The sequence below is a fragment of the Eretmochelys imbricata genome, chromosome 7, assembly GCF_965152235.1.
Source record: "Eretmochelys imbricata isolate rEreImb1 chromosome 7, rEreImb1.hap1, whole genome shotgun sequence".
NCBI classification, from domain to species: Eukaryota; Metazoa; Chordata; order Testudines; family Cheloniidae; genus Eretmochelys; species Eretmochelys imbricata.
Window position 1 is genome coordinate 67,421,682 of NC_135578.1, and position 21,549 is coordinate 67,443,230.

At 40.7% G+C, this 21,549-nt stretch overlaps 1 protein-coding gene across 1 annotated transcript in view; it reads left to right on the forward strand.

Moving 5' to 3' along the window:
• The first annotated feature begins 5,432 nt into the window (after positions 1–5,432).
• The window catches only part of LOC144267243 (L-threonine ammonia-lyase-like), a 34,369-nt gene continuing 18,252 nt past the window's right edge, over positions 5,433–21,549 (forward strand). Inside the window, exons 1-4 of the mRNA XM_077820993.1 lie at positions 5,433–5,600; positions 10,677–10,793; positions 12,653–12,894; positions 19,289–19,454. Coding sequence (XP_077677119.1) covers positions 5,433–5,600; positions 10,677–10,793; positions 12,653–12,894; positions 19,289–19,454 — 693 coding nt within the window. The remainder of the gene's footprint in view (positions 5,601–10,676; positions 10,794–12,652; positions 12,895–19,288; positions 19,455–21,549) is intronic.

Below are 21,549 nucleotides of genomic sequence, written 5' to 3' on the forward strand. Positions count from 1 at the left end.
CATATACCACTTACTGTCATGGTGCATGACAAGTCATGCTTCTACTTTTCATTGCACAGACTGTTGTTTGCCTGTTTTTATACATGCATTAACTGTAAGTAAGTCTCTGCTAAAGATACACATGGAGAAGCGAGTTAAGCAAAGTAAACAAACTGCCTTCAGGAAGATAAATGCACATGACCTGGCATGGCAATAAGTTACATATTGGTGGATTTGCAAACCCTCAAATCAGCTGTTGACCTCTACAGATCATGAGCTCTCGATAGGTAGATGGCACATCCAGATGGGTTTTATAGGGAAAAATTTTATTGTCTGATGAGACAGATAAAATACATATGAGACAATCAGCACATACCTTAACCTGAAGCTGTATCCTGGGTGATGTGGCTGCTAATCTCTTTGGCAAGAATTTCCCAGTGGTAACATAGTAGCAGCGGGAGCTCTCATGTGGACAAAGTAAACTAGAGTAATTGCTGAAGTCAATGGAGTTATGCCAGGAGGCAATTTGGCACAGCGTTCCTGTAGCCATCAAAACTGTAGACTAGACAAAGTCTAAGATTCTGATTTATTCCCCTTCCACCTCTCTCTAGCCCTTTCCTGGGCCAAAACAAGGAAATCCCAGGAATAAGGCCAAAATCCCCAATCTGCCCTTTTGGCCTCTTCTCTTGTAGAGAAAAACATTTGATGGCATGAATGCATGATGGGAGTCTCGCATCATAGCCTCAGATCTACATCAGTCTAAGCTAATTAACAGAGTTTTTGTGGGGGGGTTTAATAGCAATAGAAAAATCGGAGTGTGTCTAGTATCTGTACCTTCCTTACAAATCATTCAGTCCTTTGAACTGAAATCTTAGAAGTATGAGCAAGGGAGTTACCTCCTATCTTTTCAATTGCTGCTGTTCTGTTTTATATCTTTCCCTCCATAAGTCGCTTCCTAAATTCCAGGCGTGTTTGGAAGTTTGGCCTTTATCTGTTCAAAGGACTGCAGTCCATGAGAATTCATGCACAGGGCTATACACTATGATCTCCAACAAATAACTTGTAAAGATAATGATTTGGAATGCTGGTCTTGTCCCACTTAATAATAATAATAATAAAAATATCTTCTGATAAGAGAGGATAAACTAGCCTTGCTAATATGACCTAGCAGTTCCCATGAAAAATTTGTCTTGAGTGAAATGAAGATGTAATTTTGAGAATACAACCAGTCCAGGGAATGTACTATATGCTCCTCAGATTCATTATTTCTGTATTTGCATTACAGTAGTACCTGGATGTGCCTACCAATCTTGGGGCCCCATTGCACTAGGCACTGTCCATATTCCTGATAAGAGGTAGTATCTTCCCTGATGAGTTCACAATCTATGTAGACTAGACAGGCAAAGGATGGGAGGAGGGGAAAAATACACACACAAGTGCTGTGACTTGACAATTTCACACAGCAGGATAGTAGAACCAGGAACAGAACCCAGGTCTCTTGAGTTCCAGTTCAGTGATCAATCTACTAGACCACAGTACCTCTGAGTACTTCATGAAACTATGAACTGAAAGAGTTTAAGGCCAGAAGGGACCATCTAGTCTAACCTCCCATCCGTGCTTAATTTGTGTCAGGGTTGAGCCCCAACACCTCTAGGCTTGGCAGTTCATAGCCCCGGCACATGTGGGCTTCCTGCATCCGTTCTTAATGTAAAAAAATTGCTTGAGCCCTGGCCCCTCTTTCATTACAAATTTAATATCAGAATCCATTAAATTTCACCCAGATACCCCTACACTGAGCCCAACCTCTTGAGTTAGATTAAAGCATTTCAATCCTCAGGAGACTGAACAGCTGTGTGCCACAGGCAGAGAACAGGAGAGACCAAGGTGCCACCTGTGATCGGGAGTTGGTGGTATGAGATATGCCTGGCTGGTCCCAGCAGGTGAACCACACCCCAGGCTCAGAGGAAGAGGGGAAAAAAAACCCCAAGGTCCCTGCCAATCAATCTGGGGGAAACATCTTTATGGCTCCAAATCTGGCAATTGGTTGGACCTTGAGCAATACAGATTAGCCAAGGAAAGAGGATTCTTTGTACCGTATCAGAGCACTGGCCTACACCATCTGGTGCCGGTTGCCAGCTGAGACCAGTCCTTGAGAGGAAGGTGTCAGGGTGGGGAGGAATCCATAACACATCCGGTCACTTGTGCAGCAGGGGGAAGAATTCCTTCCTGGGCCCCCGCAGGCAACCAGCTGAAGTCTTGAAGCATGAGATTTGATTAGAATCATTGTCATAATGTAGAGCTGTAACTATTGTGAGCATTGCAAAGCCAATGCAGAGCTTTCTGTTCTCTCCATGGCCCATGAAGGCTGAGAACGAACAGCAGATTCATAGATTTACAGATTCCAAGGCCAGAAAAGACCCACCACCACCACCACCATCCAGCACACTGGGGCCGGGAGACAGCATTTCTCCCAGAGGCTGCATTAAAGAAAATGCTTTAGAAAGATACCAAATCTCCTTTTAAAGACTCCAAGTGATGGAGATGGAGGACTCACCCCAGGTGAACTGTTTCAATGTTGAATAACCCTCACTGATAGAACACTGAGTCTTATTTCAAGGTTGAATCTGTCTAAATTCAACTTCTAGCCACTGGATCTTGTTGTTCCTTTGTCAGCAAGGTTGAAAAGCTCCCCCATCCCCATCAGCTGTGTTCTCCATGTGTAAATATCTATACATAGTGATTGAGTCACCTCGCAACCTTCTTTTTGATAAACTGACTAGATTGAGCTCCTTAAGCCTCACATTTTAATGTATGTTTTCTCACCCCTGGATAATGTTTGGTGTCCTCCTGTGAACTCTCTCTAATATTTCCACATCCTTCTTGATGAGCAGACTTCAGAAGTGGATGCTGTAGTTGAGCATTACTCTTACCAATGCTGTGCGCAGAAGCGAGATCACCTCCCGACTTGATATACCACTTTTATATTTAGCCCCTTTTGCCCCAGCATTGCACTGAGAACACATGCTGAGGCGATTATCTACAATGACCCACCTAAGTCCTTCTGAGACGCTTGTTTTCCAAGAGTCTTCCATCCTATCGGCATAGTTTGCATGCTGTGTTCCCATGTGTACTACCTTGCATTTGGTTGTATTAAAAAGCATTTTGTTGGATTGTGACCATTTAACCAGGCAGTTCAGATTACTTTACAACAGTAACCTGCCCTCTTATTACTTACTTCCCCACCAATCTTTAGCTGTAAACTTTACCAGCAAATATTTTTGTCATCATCTGACCTACCTTCCATGACACCATGCCAACAGGCATTAATTTTAATTTTAGCCTCCAAGTCTTTGTTGATGGTCTCAAATCAACCATTGCATTCTTGTACCTAGGACTGACATGTTGAAATTGAGTTGGCAATCCTCCAGTCCTTTGGAATTTGGTTTTTCAAGACTTGTTACAAATTAACATTAGTGGTTAAGAACTCTGCTAAATCCTTTAAACTCTTGGGTGTAAGTTATCCAGGTCTTTTGATCTGAAAATGTTGAATTTTAGGAGATGCTGCTTCACAGCTTCCTTTGTTCCTTTCTATTCCATCCACAGCATCATATAGGATGGCTATATCCTTCAGCTTTGTTCCAAATGCAGAACAGAAATATTTATTAAACATTTCTACCTTTTTCTACATTACTATTTACAGTTATACCATCTGTATCTAGCAATGGACCTATACCTGACCTAGGTTTGGGGTTTTTTCCCTAATGTTTAAATCATGCTGGTTTATTATCTTAAACCTATTGGCTACTGATATTTCACTTATTCTTTTAGCTTCCCTTATCAGTTGCCTATAATTTTTCACTTATTCATTGTTGTTTAATTCCCCTCTTTATATGTAAATTCTTTGTTTTATTGCCACTTCCCCCATCTTCTTCTAACTAGGATAACTTTTTGCCCAGTGTAACTTTTTTTTTTTATGTCTGGAATTGTGGGGTTTTTGGCCATCCATTAATTTTTGTTAAAACTTCCCACCTTTTTAAATTTATGTTCTTGGTCAGTTATGTTGACAATTGCTTTAAGTTTTGGAAAAGTGGCCCTATTACTGATCGATGCCATATTTTTTTTGCACAAAATAAACTTAACCAGATCATGATCACTGGTACCTAGGTCACTAATTTTTAATATTTTAAATGTATACTTCCCCACCCCCCTCATATTTTTAAGTGAGGGTTTTATTTTAATGTTGGCAATAAAGTATAGTTCCTATCCTGGGACTAAGTCAGATTCTGCTTATGAAACTGCTTTGAAATCCATGGGTATTACCGGTGAAAATGAATGCTCAATTTGGCTCTACACATCGGCATAGGTTGTTTGGTGGTTTGGTTAACTGCTTGTAAGACTGATTTGATGACTTGCTAATTTACTTATTTTTTAAAAATATTTAGGAATGAATGAATGAATTCAGGTAGCTACACTTGTGCATTATGTGCATATCTCTCAGAGAAGCTAATAAGAGACTGGAGATCCACTGGCACAACCTATGCCTATGTACGGTGTTAGCATTTTTTAGTTGTCATCCTTTTTTTCTTCTTTTTTCTGATCGGCCCCAAAGGGTGAATTCCCTTTATTTCTCCCCTCTTTTCAAGTGTTTATCCATGTACAGAATGTTTTAAATTGGGGCTTAGGAGCTGTCGTCCTTTGGCTTCATAGTAGAGCATAATTGTTAGCTCTTGTTGCAGTCAGCCCATCCCCATCACATGCCAGATAATGGCTGCTAACTACATACTTTGCAAGTATCTAAGAGCAGAGAAGCAGCCACCTGATGCATATGATATAATCACACCTGTTACTGCTATTATGAGCTTTAAAGGAGTGCTGTGTCACAGCCATTTGTCTTTTTCCAGACTTCAGTAGTGCTGCAAACACAGGACCAGATTTTTCAGCAACCACTGAACAAATTAGAGCTATTGGTGCTGAGCACTCATGAAAATCTAACTCCATATGGTGCACAGGTACATCCCCATTAGCAAGGGAATGATAATTCCTTCGTTTATTCATGTGCCCAGGTATCTGTGGGCTACTGTGCCAGCTGGCTAGCTGCGTGGGCTCTCTATCTACACGGAACATGATAGTCCATTAATAACTTAATTTTTGTCTGTCTGAGGCATGCGAGTGAAAGAGAAGATGAGGTGTGGTGTCCTTCTTAAACAATAGATGTCAATCTTTTAATCATACAGACTTTCATTGCTTTCTCACAAGATGATTTCTCATTCTTTCTTAGGAGTGACCGGAAAGTGAAAAAACAAGATGCCCCAACACCTTACGAACATCATTGCTGTAAGGAGGGGCCGATTAGAAATGGCCATGTTGGGCAGCGGCCACCATCCATCAACCCCGAGAGACTGAAAGATTTTGGGGAGGAGGACTACCTGAATGGGGACGTGAAGACTTGGGAAATGAAGATAGTGAGCCACAACGAGGAATTGCTCAGAGATGCCCTTGACCCAGTCACTCAGCCAAACAGTAGAAGCAGCCAGCCAACCTACAATAAGCTGATTCGATTTGAAGATATTAGTGCTGCAGCTTTCAAAATCCAGAGTGGTGTCCAGAAAACCCCCTGCATGGTATGGTATTTACAATGCTTTGTTCTCTGAATCTCTCTCTTCTTATGGGAGTTAATCAGAAATGATCGGGGGACATGCATTAATAGCAGAAGATGAATCTCTATAGGAGGATGATCCTTCCAACAGAGTAGCTGACATCAGCCAATGTTTAATTTTTAATTCTGTTTTTTTCACCATCCTGAATTCTCAATTGGTTACAGTGACCTGTAGAATGAAGGATACTATTTCATTATGCACCTAGTTGAAAACGCTTGCCACAAGTATCTTCTCACTTCTGCAGCAGTAACCTGTGTATTGTTGTGTCCCTTTCAGCAATATTGTACTGAAAGCTATGTCAGCTCTTCAAGCACATAAACTCTCCACTTCACAGGCAGCCTTTCTTCAGCAGAGCCTCAGATTTAAATTTGGTGGCAGATGACTGTGTAATCTGTTTAAAAAATAAAATGATTAAGAACCAATATACCAATGGAAATTATGTAAAACTTTGCCACATCCTTTATAAAGCGCTTATCTGACCCATTATATGGCTGAAGCAAAAGTCAGGTATTCTGGGGTTGAGGTGATGGCTCCAGCGTAACAACCCAGCATGCACTGTGTGTTGGAGACAGCGATCCAAATGGGGACTGAACATCATGGGATCTGTAAAACAAACATGGTTCTAAACTTGCAGGGTTAAATTCTGTAAGTAGCAGGCAGCGAGCAGGGGAGGTATGGAGCACAAGATGCATATGCCTTTTCCATAGGGTTGTGTATATTGGGTCCTCAGGAGCCCAAATATCTTGCTCCCTAGGTAAACTTGAATAAGCCTGCATAGTTCAGGTTTGCTAGCTCTCTGTTTTCCATGTGTTTTCTGCTTTGGTCTGATTTTTTCCTTTAAGCCACAACAAAGTAAGAATCAGGTTGGTCTTCACTATTTCTACTGTCCAACGACTGAAATAACATGAGGGAACACAATTCACCCCCTTATTTTTCTCCCTAACCATTCCACACTGCCTCACGGTGGAGAGAAAGATAGTAGGAAAAGTAGATTTATTTTTTTAAAACAGAGAAATTTTTTTAAGCCACCTTCTTTCCCTGAGTCTCCCATTGTGTCCTGTCTTGTCAGTCTGTTTTAGACAGAGCAGTGGCATGATGCCCATAGCTAAGGTTTTCTAACACTTTGTATGCAAGTGGGCAGTAGAGTGGACTCAATGGAAGTAAGGGAGACCTCATCTCTGCAGAGGTACAAACAACTGGGTAGATCAGGTATTAGCTGGAATGGTGTAAGGTAGAGGCAAACTGGTTGATTTGCATGGTATTCCCTATCTGTACTGTTGAGAACTCTATTCCATTTTTTCTCTGTCTGGGCCATTTAGATTCTGTGCCTAATTGAACACTGGTGCTGACATGTCAAGTTTTTGTTTATGTGCAGTGAATATTCCAGGAAGAGTAGATAAGCATCTGTACTGGAGCCAGTGAGCTGAGTGTATGGATTCTGTATGTTTCATTATGCTCAACGACTTGAGCTGGTATTTATCTATCAGATTTACAACTGCATTAAGGAAAAAACTAGAACTGAGTTAACTTTTTTTTTTTTGTGCTGGGTATGTAACATGTAAATAATTTACCATTTCCTCACTGATTTTGGCTAGTTATAAAAATCTCTATGGCTTTTAACATTTGTTTTGCTTAATATAACCTCTCCAAAATACAGCTTAAGTCACAGGAATCCACAGAACACAGATGCCTTAAAAGTTCTGGCAAGCTACAGGTTTTATGTAAGCACCATTCTTTATAAAGTCCAGACTTGAGCATAACTGAGGGGGGTTAGGACAGAAAAAAAGAATGAAAAAGGCACCAGTGACTAATGAAGTAAAACTGTAGAAGAATATATTAAATGGCAAGTTCTATTTAAATGCTGCACTGACTCCTTGTGCACTGATAGCCTGGGCTCTCACTTCCATGCACCTCACACAATCATTTACCTCTGTGGAAAATGCTACTGCTCAGACTTAGGGTGACCATATGTCCCATTTTGGCTGGGACAGTCCCTTTTTGATCAGTTGGCAAGAGCAAATGGGGCAAATGCCCACTTCTGTCAAAGTGGGGTGTGGAGGAACGTGTGTGTGTGTGTGTGTGTGTGTGTGTGTGTGTGTGGTGATGCCAGCCCCACTCAAGGTGGGGAAGCAGGGCTTGGGTGGGGGGCAGGCAGAGCTCTGGCAAGCAGTGATGCTGACCCCATGCGGGGTCATGGCTCAGGTGGGAGGTAGGCAGGACTCGGGCAATCAGTGATGCCAGCCCTGTGCCACAGAGGGGGCAGGAAGGGCTTGGACGAGCGGCTCTGGCCAGCCCTGCCCAGGGAGGGGGGCTCGGGTGAGCAACTCAGGCTAGCCCCATGTGGTGTCCCATTTTCCCTTTGGGAAATATGGTCACCCTACTCGGACTCCAAAAGGGTGGGAAGCCATGAGGAACCAGACAGATTCAGCAAAAGTGACTATAGAGCAAGCTTCACAGTGCTATCAAGAGACTGCCCACTTAGTGAGATCATCTGTAAATTGGAGTCTTCCCTCATCCTTTGCCTCTCCACAGACACTGCCAGTGTGGTAGTGTTCCACATGATATGGATACCTGTGCACAAGGAAGTGTACTGGTGCATGAACTTGGGAGCGGGGGGAGTGGTTTCATTACAACTCATCTGCCAGCCTCCAGGTGGCAGTGACTTCATCATTGCTAGCATTGGATAGACTGGAGCCAGAAACACACAAGCGAAAGGTTCTGCATCTTATTACCAATCCCCTGGGCCATCTAATTGCCTGCAATGTGTTTTAAACATGTTTTCTGTTTGGGCCAAATTGAAAAAGGCAAACCCATCTGTGACGTGTTGGATCACAGAAACCCCATAGGGCTGCCACTTGATGTGCCAAGATTACTACTGCTCCTGCTTTCCCTGCCAGTTTGGGACTCCAGCACCCTGTCTTGTTGAGCTAGACATGCCCGTCTGCTCCAACACAGACCAGGGTCTGAACCATGTGCCCCAAAGTGGCAGACTTAACTGAAAGCAACAAAAGAAGTGTTCCTGTCTTTAACACTCAGATGCCCAACTCCCAATGGGGTCCAAACCCCAAATAAATCTGTTTTACCCTGTATAAAGCTTATACAGGGTAAACTCATAAATTGTTTGCCCTCTATAACACTGAGAGAGAGATATGCACAGCTGTTTGCCCCCCCCCCCCAGGTATTAATACATACTCTTGGTTAATTAATAAAGTTAATTAAATAAATAATTAAAAAGTGATTTTTATTAAATACAGAAAGTAAGATTTAAGTGGTTCCAAGTAATAACAGACAGAGCAAAGTGAATTACCAAGCAAAATAAAATAGAACACGCAAGTCTATGTCTAAGAAAACTGAATACAGATAAAAACCTCACCCAGTAAGCTTCCTTTTACAGACTAGTCTCCGGAGTTCTAGTCTGGGTCCAGCAAGCACTCACACCCCCTGCAGTTACTGTCCTTTGTTCCAGTTTCTTTTAGGTACCCTTAGGGGTGGAGAGGCTATCTCCTTAGCCAGCTGAAGACCAAATGGAGGGGTCTTCCACAGGCTTAAATAGACTTTCTTGTGTGGGTGAAGACCCCCTCCTCTCTCCTATGCAAAGTCCAGCTCCAAGATGGAGTTTTGGAGTCACATGGGCAAGTCACCTGTCCATGCATGACTCAGAACTAATAGGTGGCAGCCATGGTTCACATGCTTCCTTCAATGTCCTCAGGTAGACTTCTTACGTGGATTGGAGCCTTACAAGATTCATTGTCCTTTAAGTGTTTCTTGACTGGGCACCTAATTTGCACATTCCTTTCTCAAGAAGCTGACCAAATGCTTTACTCAGGCTGTTTAGAAAACAAGCCAGTATTCATAAGTTTGAGTACAAAAATGATACATGCATACAAATGGGATTATTAGATTCAGTAGATCATAACCTTTACATAGATACGTTACAGGGCATATGTAGCATAAAACATATTCCAGTTATGTCATATATTCATAAGCATATTTCCATGGGGCACCGTCACTCCATCATGTTATACACCAATGAATGTCTTCTCCAAAGTACCACTTAAGGAGAGGTCATTAGAGATATATTTTCTAGCTATATTTTCAGGGCCTGAGGGAAATTGTTGAGGCTTTTAAGCATAATATGATGTGAAGGATAGAATATAACATGCTTCAGCATCTCTCCAGTCAATTGAACCATCTTCCATAAAGATACCAACTTTGAAAGTGAGTGTGCATGCAGATGTAAAGGGTTGTAGCAATAAGTTCGTGTGATTGCTTTGGTTCTTGACGTGCATGCTGTTGTGTTACAGTAGCAACTGGAGGCCCTAGCTGAGAACAGGGCCCCATTGCACATAGGGTTGCCAATTTTGACTGAGAGACTTAATATATATCGTCCAGCTATATATTTAAAATAACACAACCCCTCTTCATTTGCTGTCCTAAATTAGGGCCTGATCCTGCAAACCCATAGTCCTTACGCCCATCTTAAGTTGGTGGAAATCAGGTCCTTGTTTCATAAAGTTGCTGTATGTTGTTTATATAACTGTCACATTCATACCAGAGGACTGCATTTCGGTGGCAAGAGAAGCAGTTTTGTTCATGTAGTGATGTGTATATAAAAAAGTAATATTAAAAAAATGCAAACTTGCATGAGGTATCCATATCCATGTGAGAGATGATGCCCATGTGGTATTAAGGTAAGGTGGCTCCATTCAAGGAAGGAAGTGAAAAATAAAACTTATAACCTTCTTTTAAGTATTACTCTAAAAAACCTCAGTTATTTTTTGCTGTAAAATATGTGGCATATACAGATACATAATGGTGCAGTGTAAATGTTTTATGGACAGTTGTTTGGGATGATCTACATAACTCCCAAGAATCTTGGAAATTACACTGGACCATCATGTATTCTTAATGGAAATATATAATACTTATATTTTGCTGGAACTGACTAATGATTGTGCTGTGGTAAAGCAAGTGAAAGACTGACTTGGAAGGTAGGCATGTAAAATACCGCAGCAACATAACCATTTTCCTCTGTTTTAGTATTCTAGACTTTCAAAGCAATATGGAATGGATATCTATCTAAAGAAAGAGTTCCTTCAGTACACAGGATCTGTGAAGGAGCGAGGTGTGCTTTACCTGCTAACATCTCTACAGCAGGTATGACAAATTATCCAAGCCTATAAAGAACAAAAAAAAAATTAAACATGCTTAATCTCTGTGCAACTTCATGATATTAAATTAAAGGTGACCCTATTATTTGTAAACCCTCCCTGGCTTGCTGTATTTCCTCATTTAGTATTCAGATACTGCTGGGTTGAGCAGCCTAGACATGCCTGTGAATAAATTAATTAAAACATTGTACTTATATCTTTATATTTGACAAATCAACAGGCTTTTTTTAATGACAATTTATGGGAATAATTGAAGGAGAAGTTTGTAGCATGTTGTCATAAATATAAAGGGAAGGGTAAACCCCTTTGAAATCCCTCCTGGCCAGGGGAAAACTCCTCTCACCTGTAAAGGGTTAAGATGCTAAAGGTAACCTCGCTGGCACCTGACCAAAATGACCAATGAGGAGACTGGGAGGAGGGAGAGAAACAAAGGGTCTCTGTCTGTCTATATGCTGTTTCTGCCGGGGATAGACCAGGAATGGAGTCTTAGAACTTTTAGTAAGTAATCTATCTAGGTATGTGTTAGATTATGATTTCTTTAAATGGCTGAGAAAAGAATTGTGCTGAATAGAATAACTATTTCTGTCTGTGTATCTTTTTTGTAACTTAAGGTTTTGCCTAGAGGGGTTCTCTATGTTTTGAATCTAATTATCCTGTAAGGTATCTACCATCCTGATTTTACAGAGGTGATTTCTTTACTTCTATTTACTTCTATTTCTATTAAAAGTCTTCTTGTAAGAAAACTGAATGCTTTTTCATTGTTCTCACATCCAAGGGTTTGGGTCTGTGGTCACCTATGCAAATTGGTGAGGCTTTTTATCCAACATTTCCCAGGAAAAGGGGGGGTGCAAGTGTTGGGAGGATTGTTCATTGTTCTTAAGATCCAAGGGTCTGGGTCTGTAGTCACCTAGGCAAATTGGTGAGGCTTTTTACCAAACCTTGTCCAGGAAGTGGGGTGCAAGGTTTTGGGAAGTATTTTGGGGGGAAGACGTTTCCAAACAGCTCTTCCCCAGTAACCAGTATTTGTTTGGTGGTGGTAGCGACCAATCCAAGGACAAAGGGTGGAATATTTTCTACCTTGGGGAAGTTTTGACCTAAGCTGGTAAAGATAAGCTTAGGAGGTTTTTCATGCAGGTCCCCACATCTGTACCCTAGCATTCCGAGTGGGGAAGGAACCTTGACACATGTAGATTTTAGAGCTTATTCGTGGTGTTTGAATGCGTTGATCTTGATGCATATTATATACTAGTAGACTGAAAAAAAAATGTTGAAATCGCAAATTATGTGTGGATTCTGAGAGAAGAACCTGGATTAGTGAATGGTTTTGGAGAGAATTACAGCAGTACTTGAATATTGGTTTTATTCCCCTTGTTGTATAAGATGTGTTACCTATCTGTAGAAGAAATAATATTTAGCTTAGATAGGGCACTTTAGAAGTATTGATTTTTACAGCCACTCTGCATCATTATGTTACATAGGGGGAAAGTGAGGCAGAAAGGTCAAGTGATTTTCCCAAGGGCAGAGATGGGGACTAGATCTTGTATCTATTAAAACCATTCTGAGTTTGGCTGTGATTTCAATGGGAGAAGGATTGGGCCCAGGGAATGTTAGAACTGGGATTCAAACTCAAAAGTTCCTGATTCCTAGTCCTGTGTTTTAAGCCATTCGATCACCTGGAGATGCATATGCTGTATATCTGTGCCATATCTTGATAATGTTACACTGGGGAAGAAGACTTTAAAAAGGCTATCACAGGACAGTTAAAATCATCCACCATTAATCTTTGCATGCTTATATGACATTTTCTGTGACACTGTGTGATCTAGAAGCAAATGTGTTTTGCAGGAGCAGCAGAGAAAGGGTGTGATAGTGGCTTCTGACAGTAACTTTTCCATGGCAGTAGCATACCATGCCTCAGAACTCCGCATTCCAGTATTTGTCATCATGTCTACCAGCACTTCGCCAGCCAGAGTGAAAATGTGCCGTGAGTATGGTGCCATGGTGATCTCTTATGGCACTTCAGCCAAGGATTCCCAGATCCACGCAAGGAGGCTGGCCCAAGAGAATGGCTATCTATACCTCGAAGAGTAAGTAAGTTTTATCAGATAATTGTTCATAATCTTCAGCTTTGCAAAACCCATTTGGTGTCGTATTTTATTACAACCGTAAAGCTTGACCCTTGCGCACCAAAAGTTACATTGAGTTTCCTGTGAGCCTGGGACAGACTTCCTGAGAGTCTGGACTGACATATTTTCATTTTTCTGGTGAGCCCATGATCACTGGCACTCTTGAATGGTTTCCTCTCTAAATGAGGCAAATTTAGTGGCTTTGGTTGGAATTTACATTGAGCTTTTATACTGGTTCAGAGCAAAACTTGAAGTGATGTTTCACCCCCTATTTTCCTCCTCCTGCTGCATAGAAATATTTTAGATGGACCGCATGAATATGGTGATGCAGATCTAACCATTTAATATTAAAATGGTGGAAGAGCTCCTATTAAAGCACAATCCTGCAAATCTTTCATCATGGGAGCAGTCCTTAGAAATGGTGGGAAACCTAAATGGTTTCTCTGCATATTTCAGACCTATTAAATCTCCCAGATTGGCCAGGTGATTCCTCTTTTTGGCCACTTTTTGCACTGCTCCTCACTAGAAGCTTCACTCTTACAAGTCGGAAAGCTGCAAAAGCTCACGAGGCTGCACCTCTGTCTATAGAGACATAGCCTGGAGGACACTAACCATAGAGAGGGATCTTAGAGTATGATCCGTCAACCTCCCCATGGCTATAGACTCAGACGTATGGCCAGAGAGCTGCTGGACAATGCTGTAGCCACCTGTCTGGGGCCTGTCTGAGTAACAGTGGCTTGGGAGCAGTAACAAGGGAGAACAGGCCAAGGCAAAGAAGCCTTCCAACCACAGCTTGCCACCTAGTTCAGGAAAAGAAGCAACTAGTTACTTGGGCATCAGGCCAAGGAGATGCCAGAGACAACCAGGTGTTAACTAGTCAGCAGGAGCTATTAGCAACAAGTCCTGCATTGCACACTCTATGGAGAAACTGCAGCCACAACAGACAGAAGAAGAAGAGTGTTTTAAGGATTGGACTGGAACAGCAACAGGCTGGCTATAGATGCCAACCAATGAAATCTGGGTAGGAGATGACTAACAAAAATGCTTTTTACCCCTCTGCTTCCCACTGAGCAGGCTGAGGCAGGAGCTGGTAGAACTCCAGGTCTTGTATCCTGTAATGTGAGGGTAGGTGCAGAGCAGTGGCCATGTTAGCTTGGATCACTGCTTGGGTGGGGACACTTTTTAAAAAAAATAAAAGAAAAAAAAAGAGATTAATCTCTCTTGCTAACTACTGTCTAACATGTATTAGGAAGAAACTTCCCCACTTGGGATCATAACATGTAGGTAATACTGAAAGAGAGGGAATGGTTAAAACTCAGAAGAATGCATCTGTTTTACAGAAAGATCTTGGTTGGGTATATGGGGTCAGAGCTGAAATATGAAATCAAATGTGTCTAAGAGCAAAGAGATGAGTTTTGATAGACAAAGCTAAGTGCCATATACGTGGGATTGAATTAGGAAGAGGAAAAAGATCTAGATATCTTGCTAGACACATCTGTTAAATTCTCAATCTCATGTGCACAAGTGCAGAAGGCTAATAAAATATTGGCTTGTGTCAAGAGGGGCATATTCTATAAGTCTACTCTTATTGTGCTGATATTTTATGAAGTAGTATTTAATTTTGGTCCCTTTCTTGGTTGCAATGGACAGAATACAGTGTAAGGCAAGGAGAAATTAATGGAATGGAGAGTCTTGCATATGAGGAGTGATTGACAAAACTGGGACTCTGCCTTGAGAGAAGGTGATTAAGTGGTGACATGACTGAAGTATTAAACTAGCTAAGGATTATTAAAAAATTAGGCATGATTATCTGTCTGAGGACATTGGAAAGGCCAGATCTAGGGGACATTGTTTTAAAATGGGAGAATATATGCAAAAAATGTAAGGAGTTATTGTTTTAGAATCAACATGGTAAAATAGATGGAAGAAACAGGTACTTAAGTCTTTCCTAATTGATTCATCCATTTCTAGTTTGATTTTTGGAACAGATTTACAGAAAATCCTAGCTTTTCAGTTCACAATATGTCACTCACTGTAGACTAGAGTTAATTAGGGCAGCAGGAGTTCCATGTATGAACTCGAGATGGAATATATAGTCTTAGGTCAGAACTTTCAAAGAAGTCTAAGGGAGTTAAATGTCCCAAACCACAATGAATTTAAAATTTCCTTAGGTTCCTTTGAAAATCACAGCCTTAGGTATTAAATCCCCACTCATCCATTTTCCTCCTGTTCTCACTAATTTTGACCTGTGTTTTGACTGGATGCCACTTTTACCAGTGAGAAGTTTTTGTTTCATTGGAATATCATATCATGTATAACAACTAACGTTGATGGGGTTTTTTACATCATGGTCTCAGCTCGGTTTATAAATCTGGCAACGTTGAGACAAGCATCTTCCCAGGTTGAAATATCTCTGCTGTCAACAGATTATGCTTGTGATAATTTTTTTAGAAGTTGCAATTATAATTGATTACTATAAATATCAATTACAATATATAGATGCTTCCACCATGTGGCTTTTAAGCACCTTGGCTAATTCAAAACTCAACTATAATAAAGCAAAGGCATCTGGTCTATTACTCTGTGTGATCAAAAACCTAATTCCACGTACAAACATCACTCAGACACCAAAACTAAAAAGAAAACACAAAGCCGTGCCCTAAAGGGATGTCTGACTCATGCTGTTTTGGGTGCAGTTTTGAACAGCATTCCTGAATAATGGACACTCACAGGAGACATCCCTGCTTCTCATCCTCTTAAGCTCCCGAGTGTGTGTGTCAGAAGTTTCAACCCCACCTGTCCCAGTTTTCCTGTGGAGTAACTTGTGTTTTGGAAAGTTAGGCTCTGTATGGAGAGCCAGGAGTATTTGTTTCATGGTTTTGTAATATATTTGTTTTATAATATTTGGAAGTTTTTTTTGTAAGCAATTGTGCAAAAATACCCAAAATAAAAACCTCAAAACCCCCCACAACATTTGATTCTTCTACTTTGGATTTGTAACCCACTTGAAGTGCCTGAGGCTCTGAGTCCAAACTGTTAAAAATCATAATAATGCCTTTCCAAATAGCCATTACAATCCCATTAAAAACTACACATGTGGATGTACTCATCACACACTAGCTATACCCTATCATCCACACACTTTATTGAAAAAATATGAAAAGAGTGTGACAAGGACATTAACATACCTGGACCTTGCGAGACTAGGTTCAAGTAAATCTCAGAAGTGAGTGGTCTCCTGCCAGTAGTTGCCTTCCACTTAAACCAAGAAGACTCTAGTTCAAATGCCTATGCTGGTCACAACTGTGGCTGTGACAGGCAGCTATGTAGGTACTCGGATCTCCAAAGTCTCTGTCCAGTGACTTAACCAACAAACTATCCTTCTTCCTCTGCTATGGATATCATCTGACCATTCTCTAAGTTATGATCCTTGTTGACAATTACTAAGCAAACTCTCTCAGTTGGAAGTGTTGGTGTCAAGCTCACTACTCTTCCACCTCCAGAGTGCAAATGAGGTGCTATTCTGTGTCAGTAAAACCAACAGGAGAGACTTTAGATGGGAAAGCAAAACTTTATATTCAGATAAAACTGCCTGTGAAATTCTAGGTAGCAGTAAGTAATTACAAGTTGGAATTCAGTCATGATGTCCACATTAATGCCATACTAGTGGCAGGGGATCTTTAATAGCCACAAGTCTTCAGGACATCAGCTTTACATTTCTCCTGAAAGAAAATACATACAATAGCACAGTGACTCCAGAACAATGCTGAAGCATGGATTCATTTGTGGATTGGAGGGAGAAGAATTGCAAGCATTCCTTCTTTGAGTGTCCTGGGTTTCTTGTATAACTCCACATCCAAGTACTGACCAGATGGGACCTTAAGTCACTTGAGATCTGATGAACTTGCGACCTCAGGAAGCATATCTAGTAGTACACAGAGTTAAATATTTCTAGAGCTATGTCTGCACAAGAAAATCCGTGTAAGTTAGGAGCCTAAATACCTTTGAGGATCTGGCACCAGGAGCTGTGAAGGATATGTACAAAACTATGCCATGCAAAAATTATAATCGAATGCCTGAGGTGGGGAGCCTATTTTCAAACACTGGCATCTAACAGGGCATTCAAATCCTACATTTTGGAGGTAAATAGACAATCATCAAATAGCTAATTTTACATCACAAGTGCTAATTTTAGCATTCAAATGTGGGATTTGTGTTCTATTAAATTACTGTTTATGTATAAAGAGGGAAGTGAAAGTGCTGCTCATATTTGCCTTTATATCTAAGCATGTAAAGGTAAAAAAACACTAATGAATTCGTTTCACTACAAATGAAAGTGTTAAACATTAATGTAGGAGGCTTGGATTGGAGTCCTTTCTAAATGTTAGCAAGGAATGAGTGACTTTCTAAAATGCCTGTCCAAGCTGCTAATAGGAATGTCGATCATGCCGTATGAGAGGCAATCTGGCATTTGATACAGCTTTGCATTTTTAAAGCAGCTTTATATGTACATTGAATCTTCCAGGTCCACATTCACCTTTGCAAGTCCTCATGAACTTCAACATGTCGATTGCAAGGGTAACTATAAAAAAAAATGTATTCTTGGTTGGGGGAAAAAGTGTTCTAATAGCCCAGTTGAATTTTTCAAAGTGCCAGTGATATTTTGATCTTGCTTTACTTGTAAAACAATCCTACATAAAGGGGAAGGGATCGTCTTTGGGTTATGGCCCTGGATTGGGGTTCAGTTCCCAGCTCCTCCACAGACTTCATGTGTGACCATGAACAAGTTGGTTAATCTCTCTCTGCCTCATCTGTAAAACCAGGATAATATTGATTCCTCCCCTCCCCCCGCCCCCATCTTGTTGATTAATTTTGTAAATTGTTCAGGGCAGGGAACGGTCTTTCACTGTGTAGGTAAAGCAGCAAGCACACTGGGGCCCTGAGCTCTGTTGTAACCTCTAGGTGCTACTATGATACAAATAATTAATGAATAAACACAGCCCCTTGCACTGGAGATAAAATTAAGGAATGAATATGTTGGTGGAATGTAAAAAATGAAATCACTGGTACAGTAACTCTGCTTGGTTTATTGATGTCGGAGTATGTAGAACACACACAAGTACTCAAGAGTCTTACAGTTTTTGATTAATTTGTCATTAGAATCATTCTGCAGGTTTAATTAAAATGGTTCTAAATTAGCCATCTCTGAAGTTACAACAGTCTTTTATTATACCTTGCTGGCTGTGTGTACTGTTAATATGTTCATTAAACTGTAGCTGTAAGTGTTTTTCTAATGAATACTTAGGCAGATTAAATCCTCCTCTTATCCTTCAGGGTGGTCTTCCAAGGTGGTGGTAAGGCCCTGGATTGTGGAAAGATTTGTGCTCCACTGGGCTGGTCTGTATCTATGTGACTACGTAAACACATTGCTTCCCTTTCCTGTAAATTCCCACTATTGTGAGCACTAAATCACACTCAAGTGAACAGAGTTCGCTATACCTACACTAGATTCCTTCTTATTACTTACAGTTTCGACTGGAGGATATTAGAACTCATGCAGCTTAAGGAAGTTATAGCAACAGAAATGGGAGTCATAGAATCATAGACTTTAAGGTCAGAAGGGACCATTATGATTGTTTAGTCTGACCTCCTGCACAACGCAGGCCACGGAATCTCACCCACCCACTCCTGTAACAAACCCCTAACTTATGTCTGTGCTACTGAAGTCCTCAAATCGTAGTTTAAAGACTTCAAGGTGCAGAGAATCCTCCAGCAAGTGGCCCATGCCCCACGCTGCAGAGGAAGGAAGTCCTCTCCTTTCCAGCAATTTAAATATCTGACAGTGACGCCAATAGAGAATTCACCTGATCATAATTATAGTAGCCTGAGAGCTAGCAAGATGGGCTTTCTAGGGGCAGAAAGTTCAGCTCATTCATTTAGCAAAGCCCTGCTTGTCACTTTAATCCTGACTCACCTGGATGAAATCCATCACCCCGTCATGCTCAGATGGATTGCACACAGTAAAGTGGCTTAGAGATCTTGAAACATTTGCTGACCTGGCTGAAACTGCTGATCTTGTGTCTGTTTCTTCTCATGGGATTATTTTGCTCCATGTTGTCTTTCAATGTAATGTTGTTTTAGAAAGTGTCAGGATTACTAAGGGTCATTGCAGCAATGTCTATAGCTGCAATTTATGTGAGGATCTGATCAGTAGTAGTAAGTAGTTGCAATGCCTCCTGGAAACTCTAACTCATATTTTCTATTATGCAGTTTTCCTGATAAACTATAGCTTTACACTAGTGAACTGTTAACAAGTCCCAACTCTGCAATGACTTGGTGTTTTCTTTCCCCCCAGGGAGGACAGTGCTATATACCTGTCAGGGCTGGGTACCATGGGATTGGAGATACATGAACAAGTGCCAAAGCTGGATGCAGTGATTTTCCCTGCAGGAGGCCACTGTGGATTGCTGGCAGGATCAGCTGCTGCCCTCAAACATCTCAACCCACATATTGCTGTGATTGTACGTTCTTTTCAACTTTCAGTTGTGTATTCGGAGAGGTTTATCCTCCTATCTCTCAGGCTTCAGACAGGTGCTGTATTCTACTAAGGTACTGGGAATGAGTCTGTGTACACTATAGACCGAGGTCATTGGTTCCCATAGTCATACTCTATTTTAGAATTTGGGAAGCCTGCTTTGTTTCTTGGTTAATTATTTGGCGTTTTGTTAACTATGTAGGAACCCTTTCTCAAAGCAAATAAGACCAAACTCTCTACATGTAAAGTTTTAACTGACCTGTTTTGGGGCTGTTTAATGGATTTAGGAATGTTTATTTAGCTTGTTTGAAACCTGTGTGATCTTATTTAAAGTCTAGAGTTGCCTCCAAGTTTTAGGACACTGTAGAATTGTTATTTGAAAGACCTCGAACTAGATAGATCCCCAAAGCAGTATGGAGATTACTTAATCTTTACTCCTGGAAGGAGCAACCTATTCAGGTTAAAACTGAGATCTCTGTGGATTATTGTGAAAATTTGTCCATAAAATAAAACATTCATCCCAAATTATACACCGAATAACCCCTTCTGGCTCTTGTGTAGAAATTTCAGCTAGCAGCTGTTGAAATTGTAAGTGATGGGATACAGCAGACAACATATTTCTGGATGAGGAAAGGTTACTTAACATTACAAGGTTGAATGACTTTAACCATCCACAAATGTATAATAGCTATAAAAAAATGTAGGAACCTGGAGGGTTCCTAAAGATGAGCACCAAACTAAACCTTAAATGCAAACACCTCTGAATTTTAAGAAATTGGAATCAAGAGCCAAATTTTTAGGCTCTAGTCCAGCTCTGCATATTGGTGGTAGTGATGATGATGATTTATTTATGATAAATGAGATTTATATATTAAAAACATGGGGATAAGACCTGAGGTCTTTTTACTTAATCCTGGGAGTTTGCCTGAATATAGAACTCTGAACTTGGCCCAAGGGAAAAACAAACCTATACTGAATATAATGGAAGCTGGTATGAATCATTGACGAGACTGAAATCTCCAGGGGACTATAGTACTCAAGACTGGAAATGTATATGATGATATTGATGCTATTCCATTATTCCTGGGCAAAGGGTCAATACATAGAATCATAGAATATCAGGGTTGGAAGGGACCTCAGGAGGTCATCTAGTCCAACCCCCTGCTCAAAGCAGGACCAATCCCCAATTTTTGCCCCAGATCCCTAAATGGCCCCCTCAAGGATTGAACTCAGAAGCCTGGGTTTAGCAGGCCAATGCTCAAACCACTGAGCTATCCCTCCCCACCAAGACCTAGGCACTACTTAAGACCTATTTTGAGGACTTAAGTGGCACATGGGCCTTTGTACTCTCCCTGTGCATCAGGGTGAATTTCACCCTGTTTTTGTATGTCATTTTTTCTTCATTTTGATGTAAAGCCTGCAGAAATTAGGTGATGTCTGTTGTTTAAGATAGCTGGTTCCAGTGTGTTTTCTTCTTAGGGAGGGATGTAATAGTCCAATGACTTAATTGTCCTTTCTTGCTATGACACAAAGGAACTGTTGGATTAAAGAACCATTTTTATTTATTTATTTATTGCTTGCTCCCATTACAGTAGAACTTGATGTTATTTAAAAGGAATCTTTTACAATCAGGTGACAAGTCAAAAGGAACAATTCAGACTCCTTTTACAAGCTTATTCCCTCTTGCCAAAAGTAATGAGAGATTTAATTTGATCTATTTGGAAGAGTTTAGTGACTGAGAAATTGTAGAGGGACCACTGTCTAGGTAAAATCATAAATTAAAATCAACGCACCACTTTAGCAGTTAAAATCATGCCCTAGATTACTGAAAGGTGTTTTATAATATAAACAAATGGCAAATATTCGACTAAAAGCAACATTATAACTCGTCAGTCATTTTGTCAGTAGGATTAGGCTCGTCAATTTCACTTTGTTTTGTACCAGTACAATGCTGCTGTGTTTTGGGTCCCCATGTAGGGAAATGATGTTGATCCTTTTGAAATTCATGCAAACATTTCCGTTCACTTTTATTTTTAACCTATTCCCATCCCATTTTTTTAAGAGAACCTAAATTTGGGCCT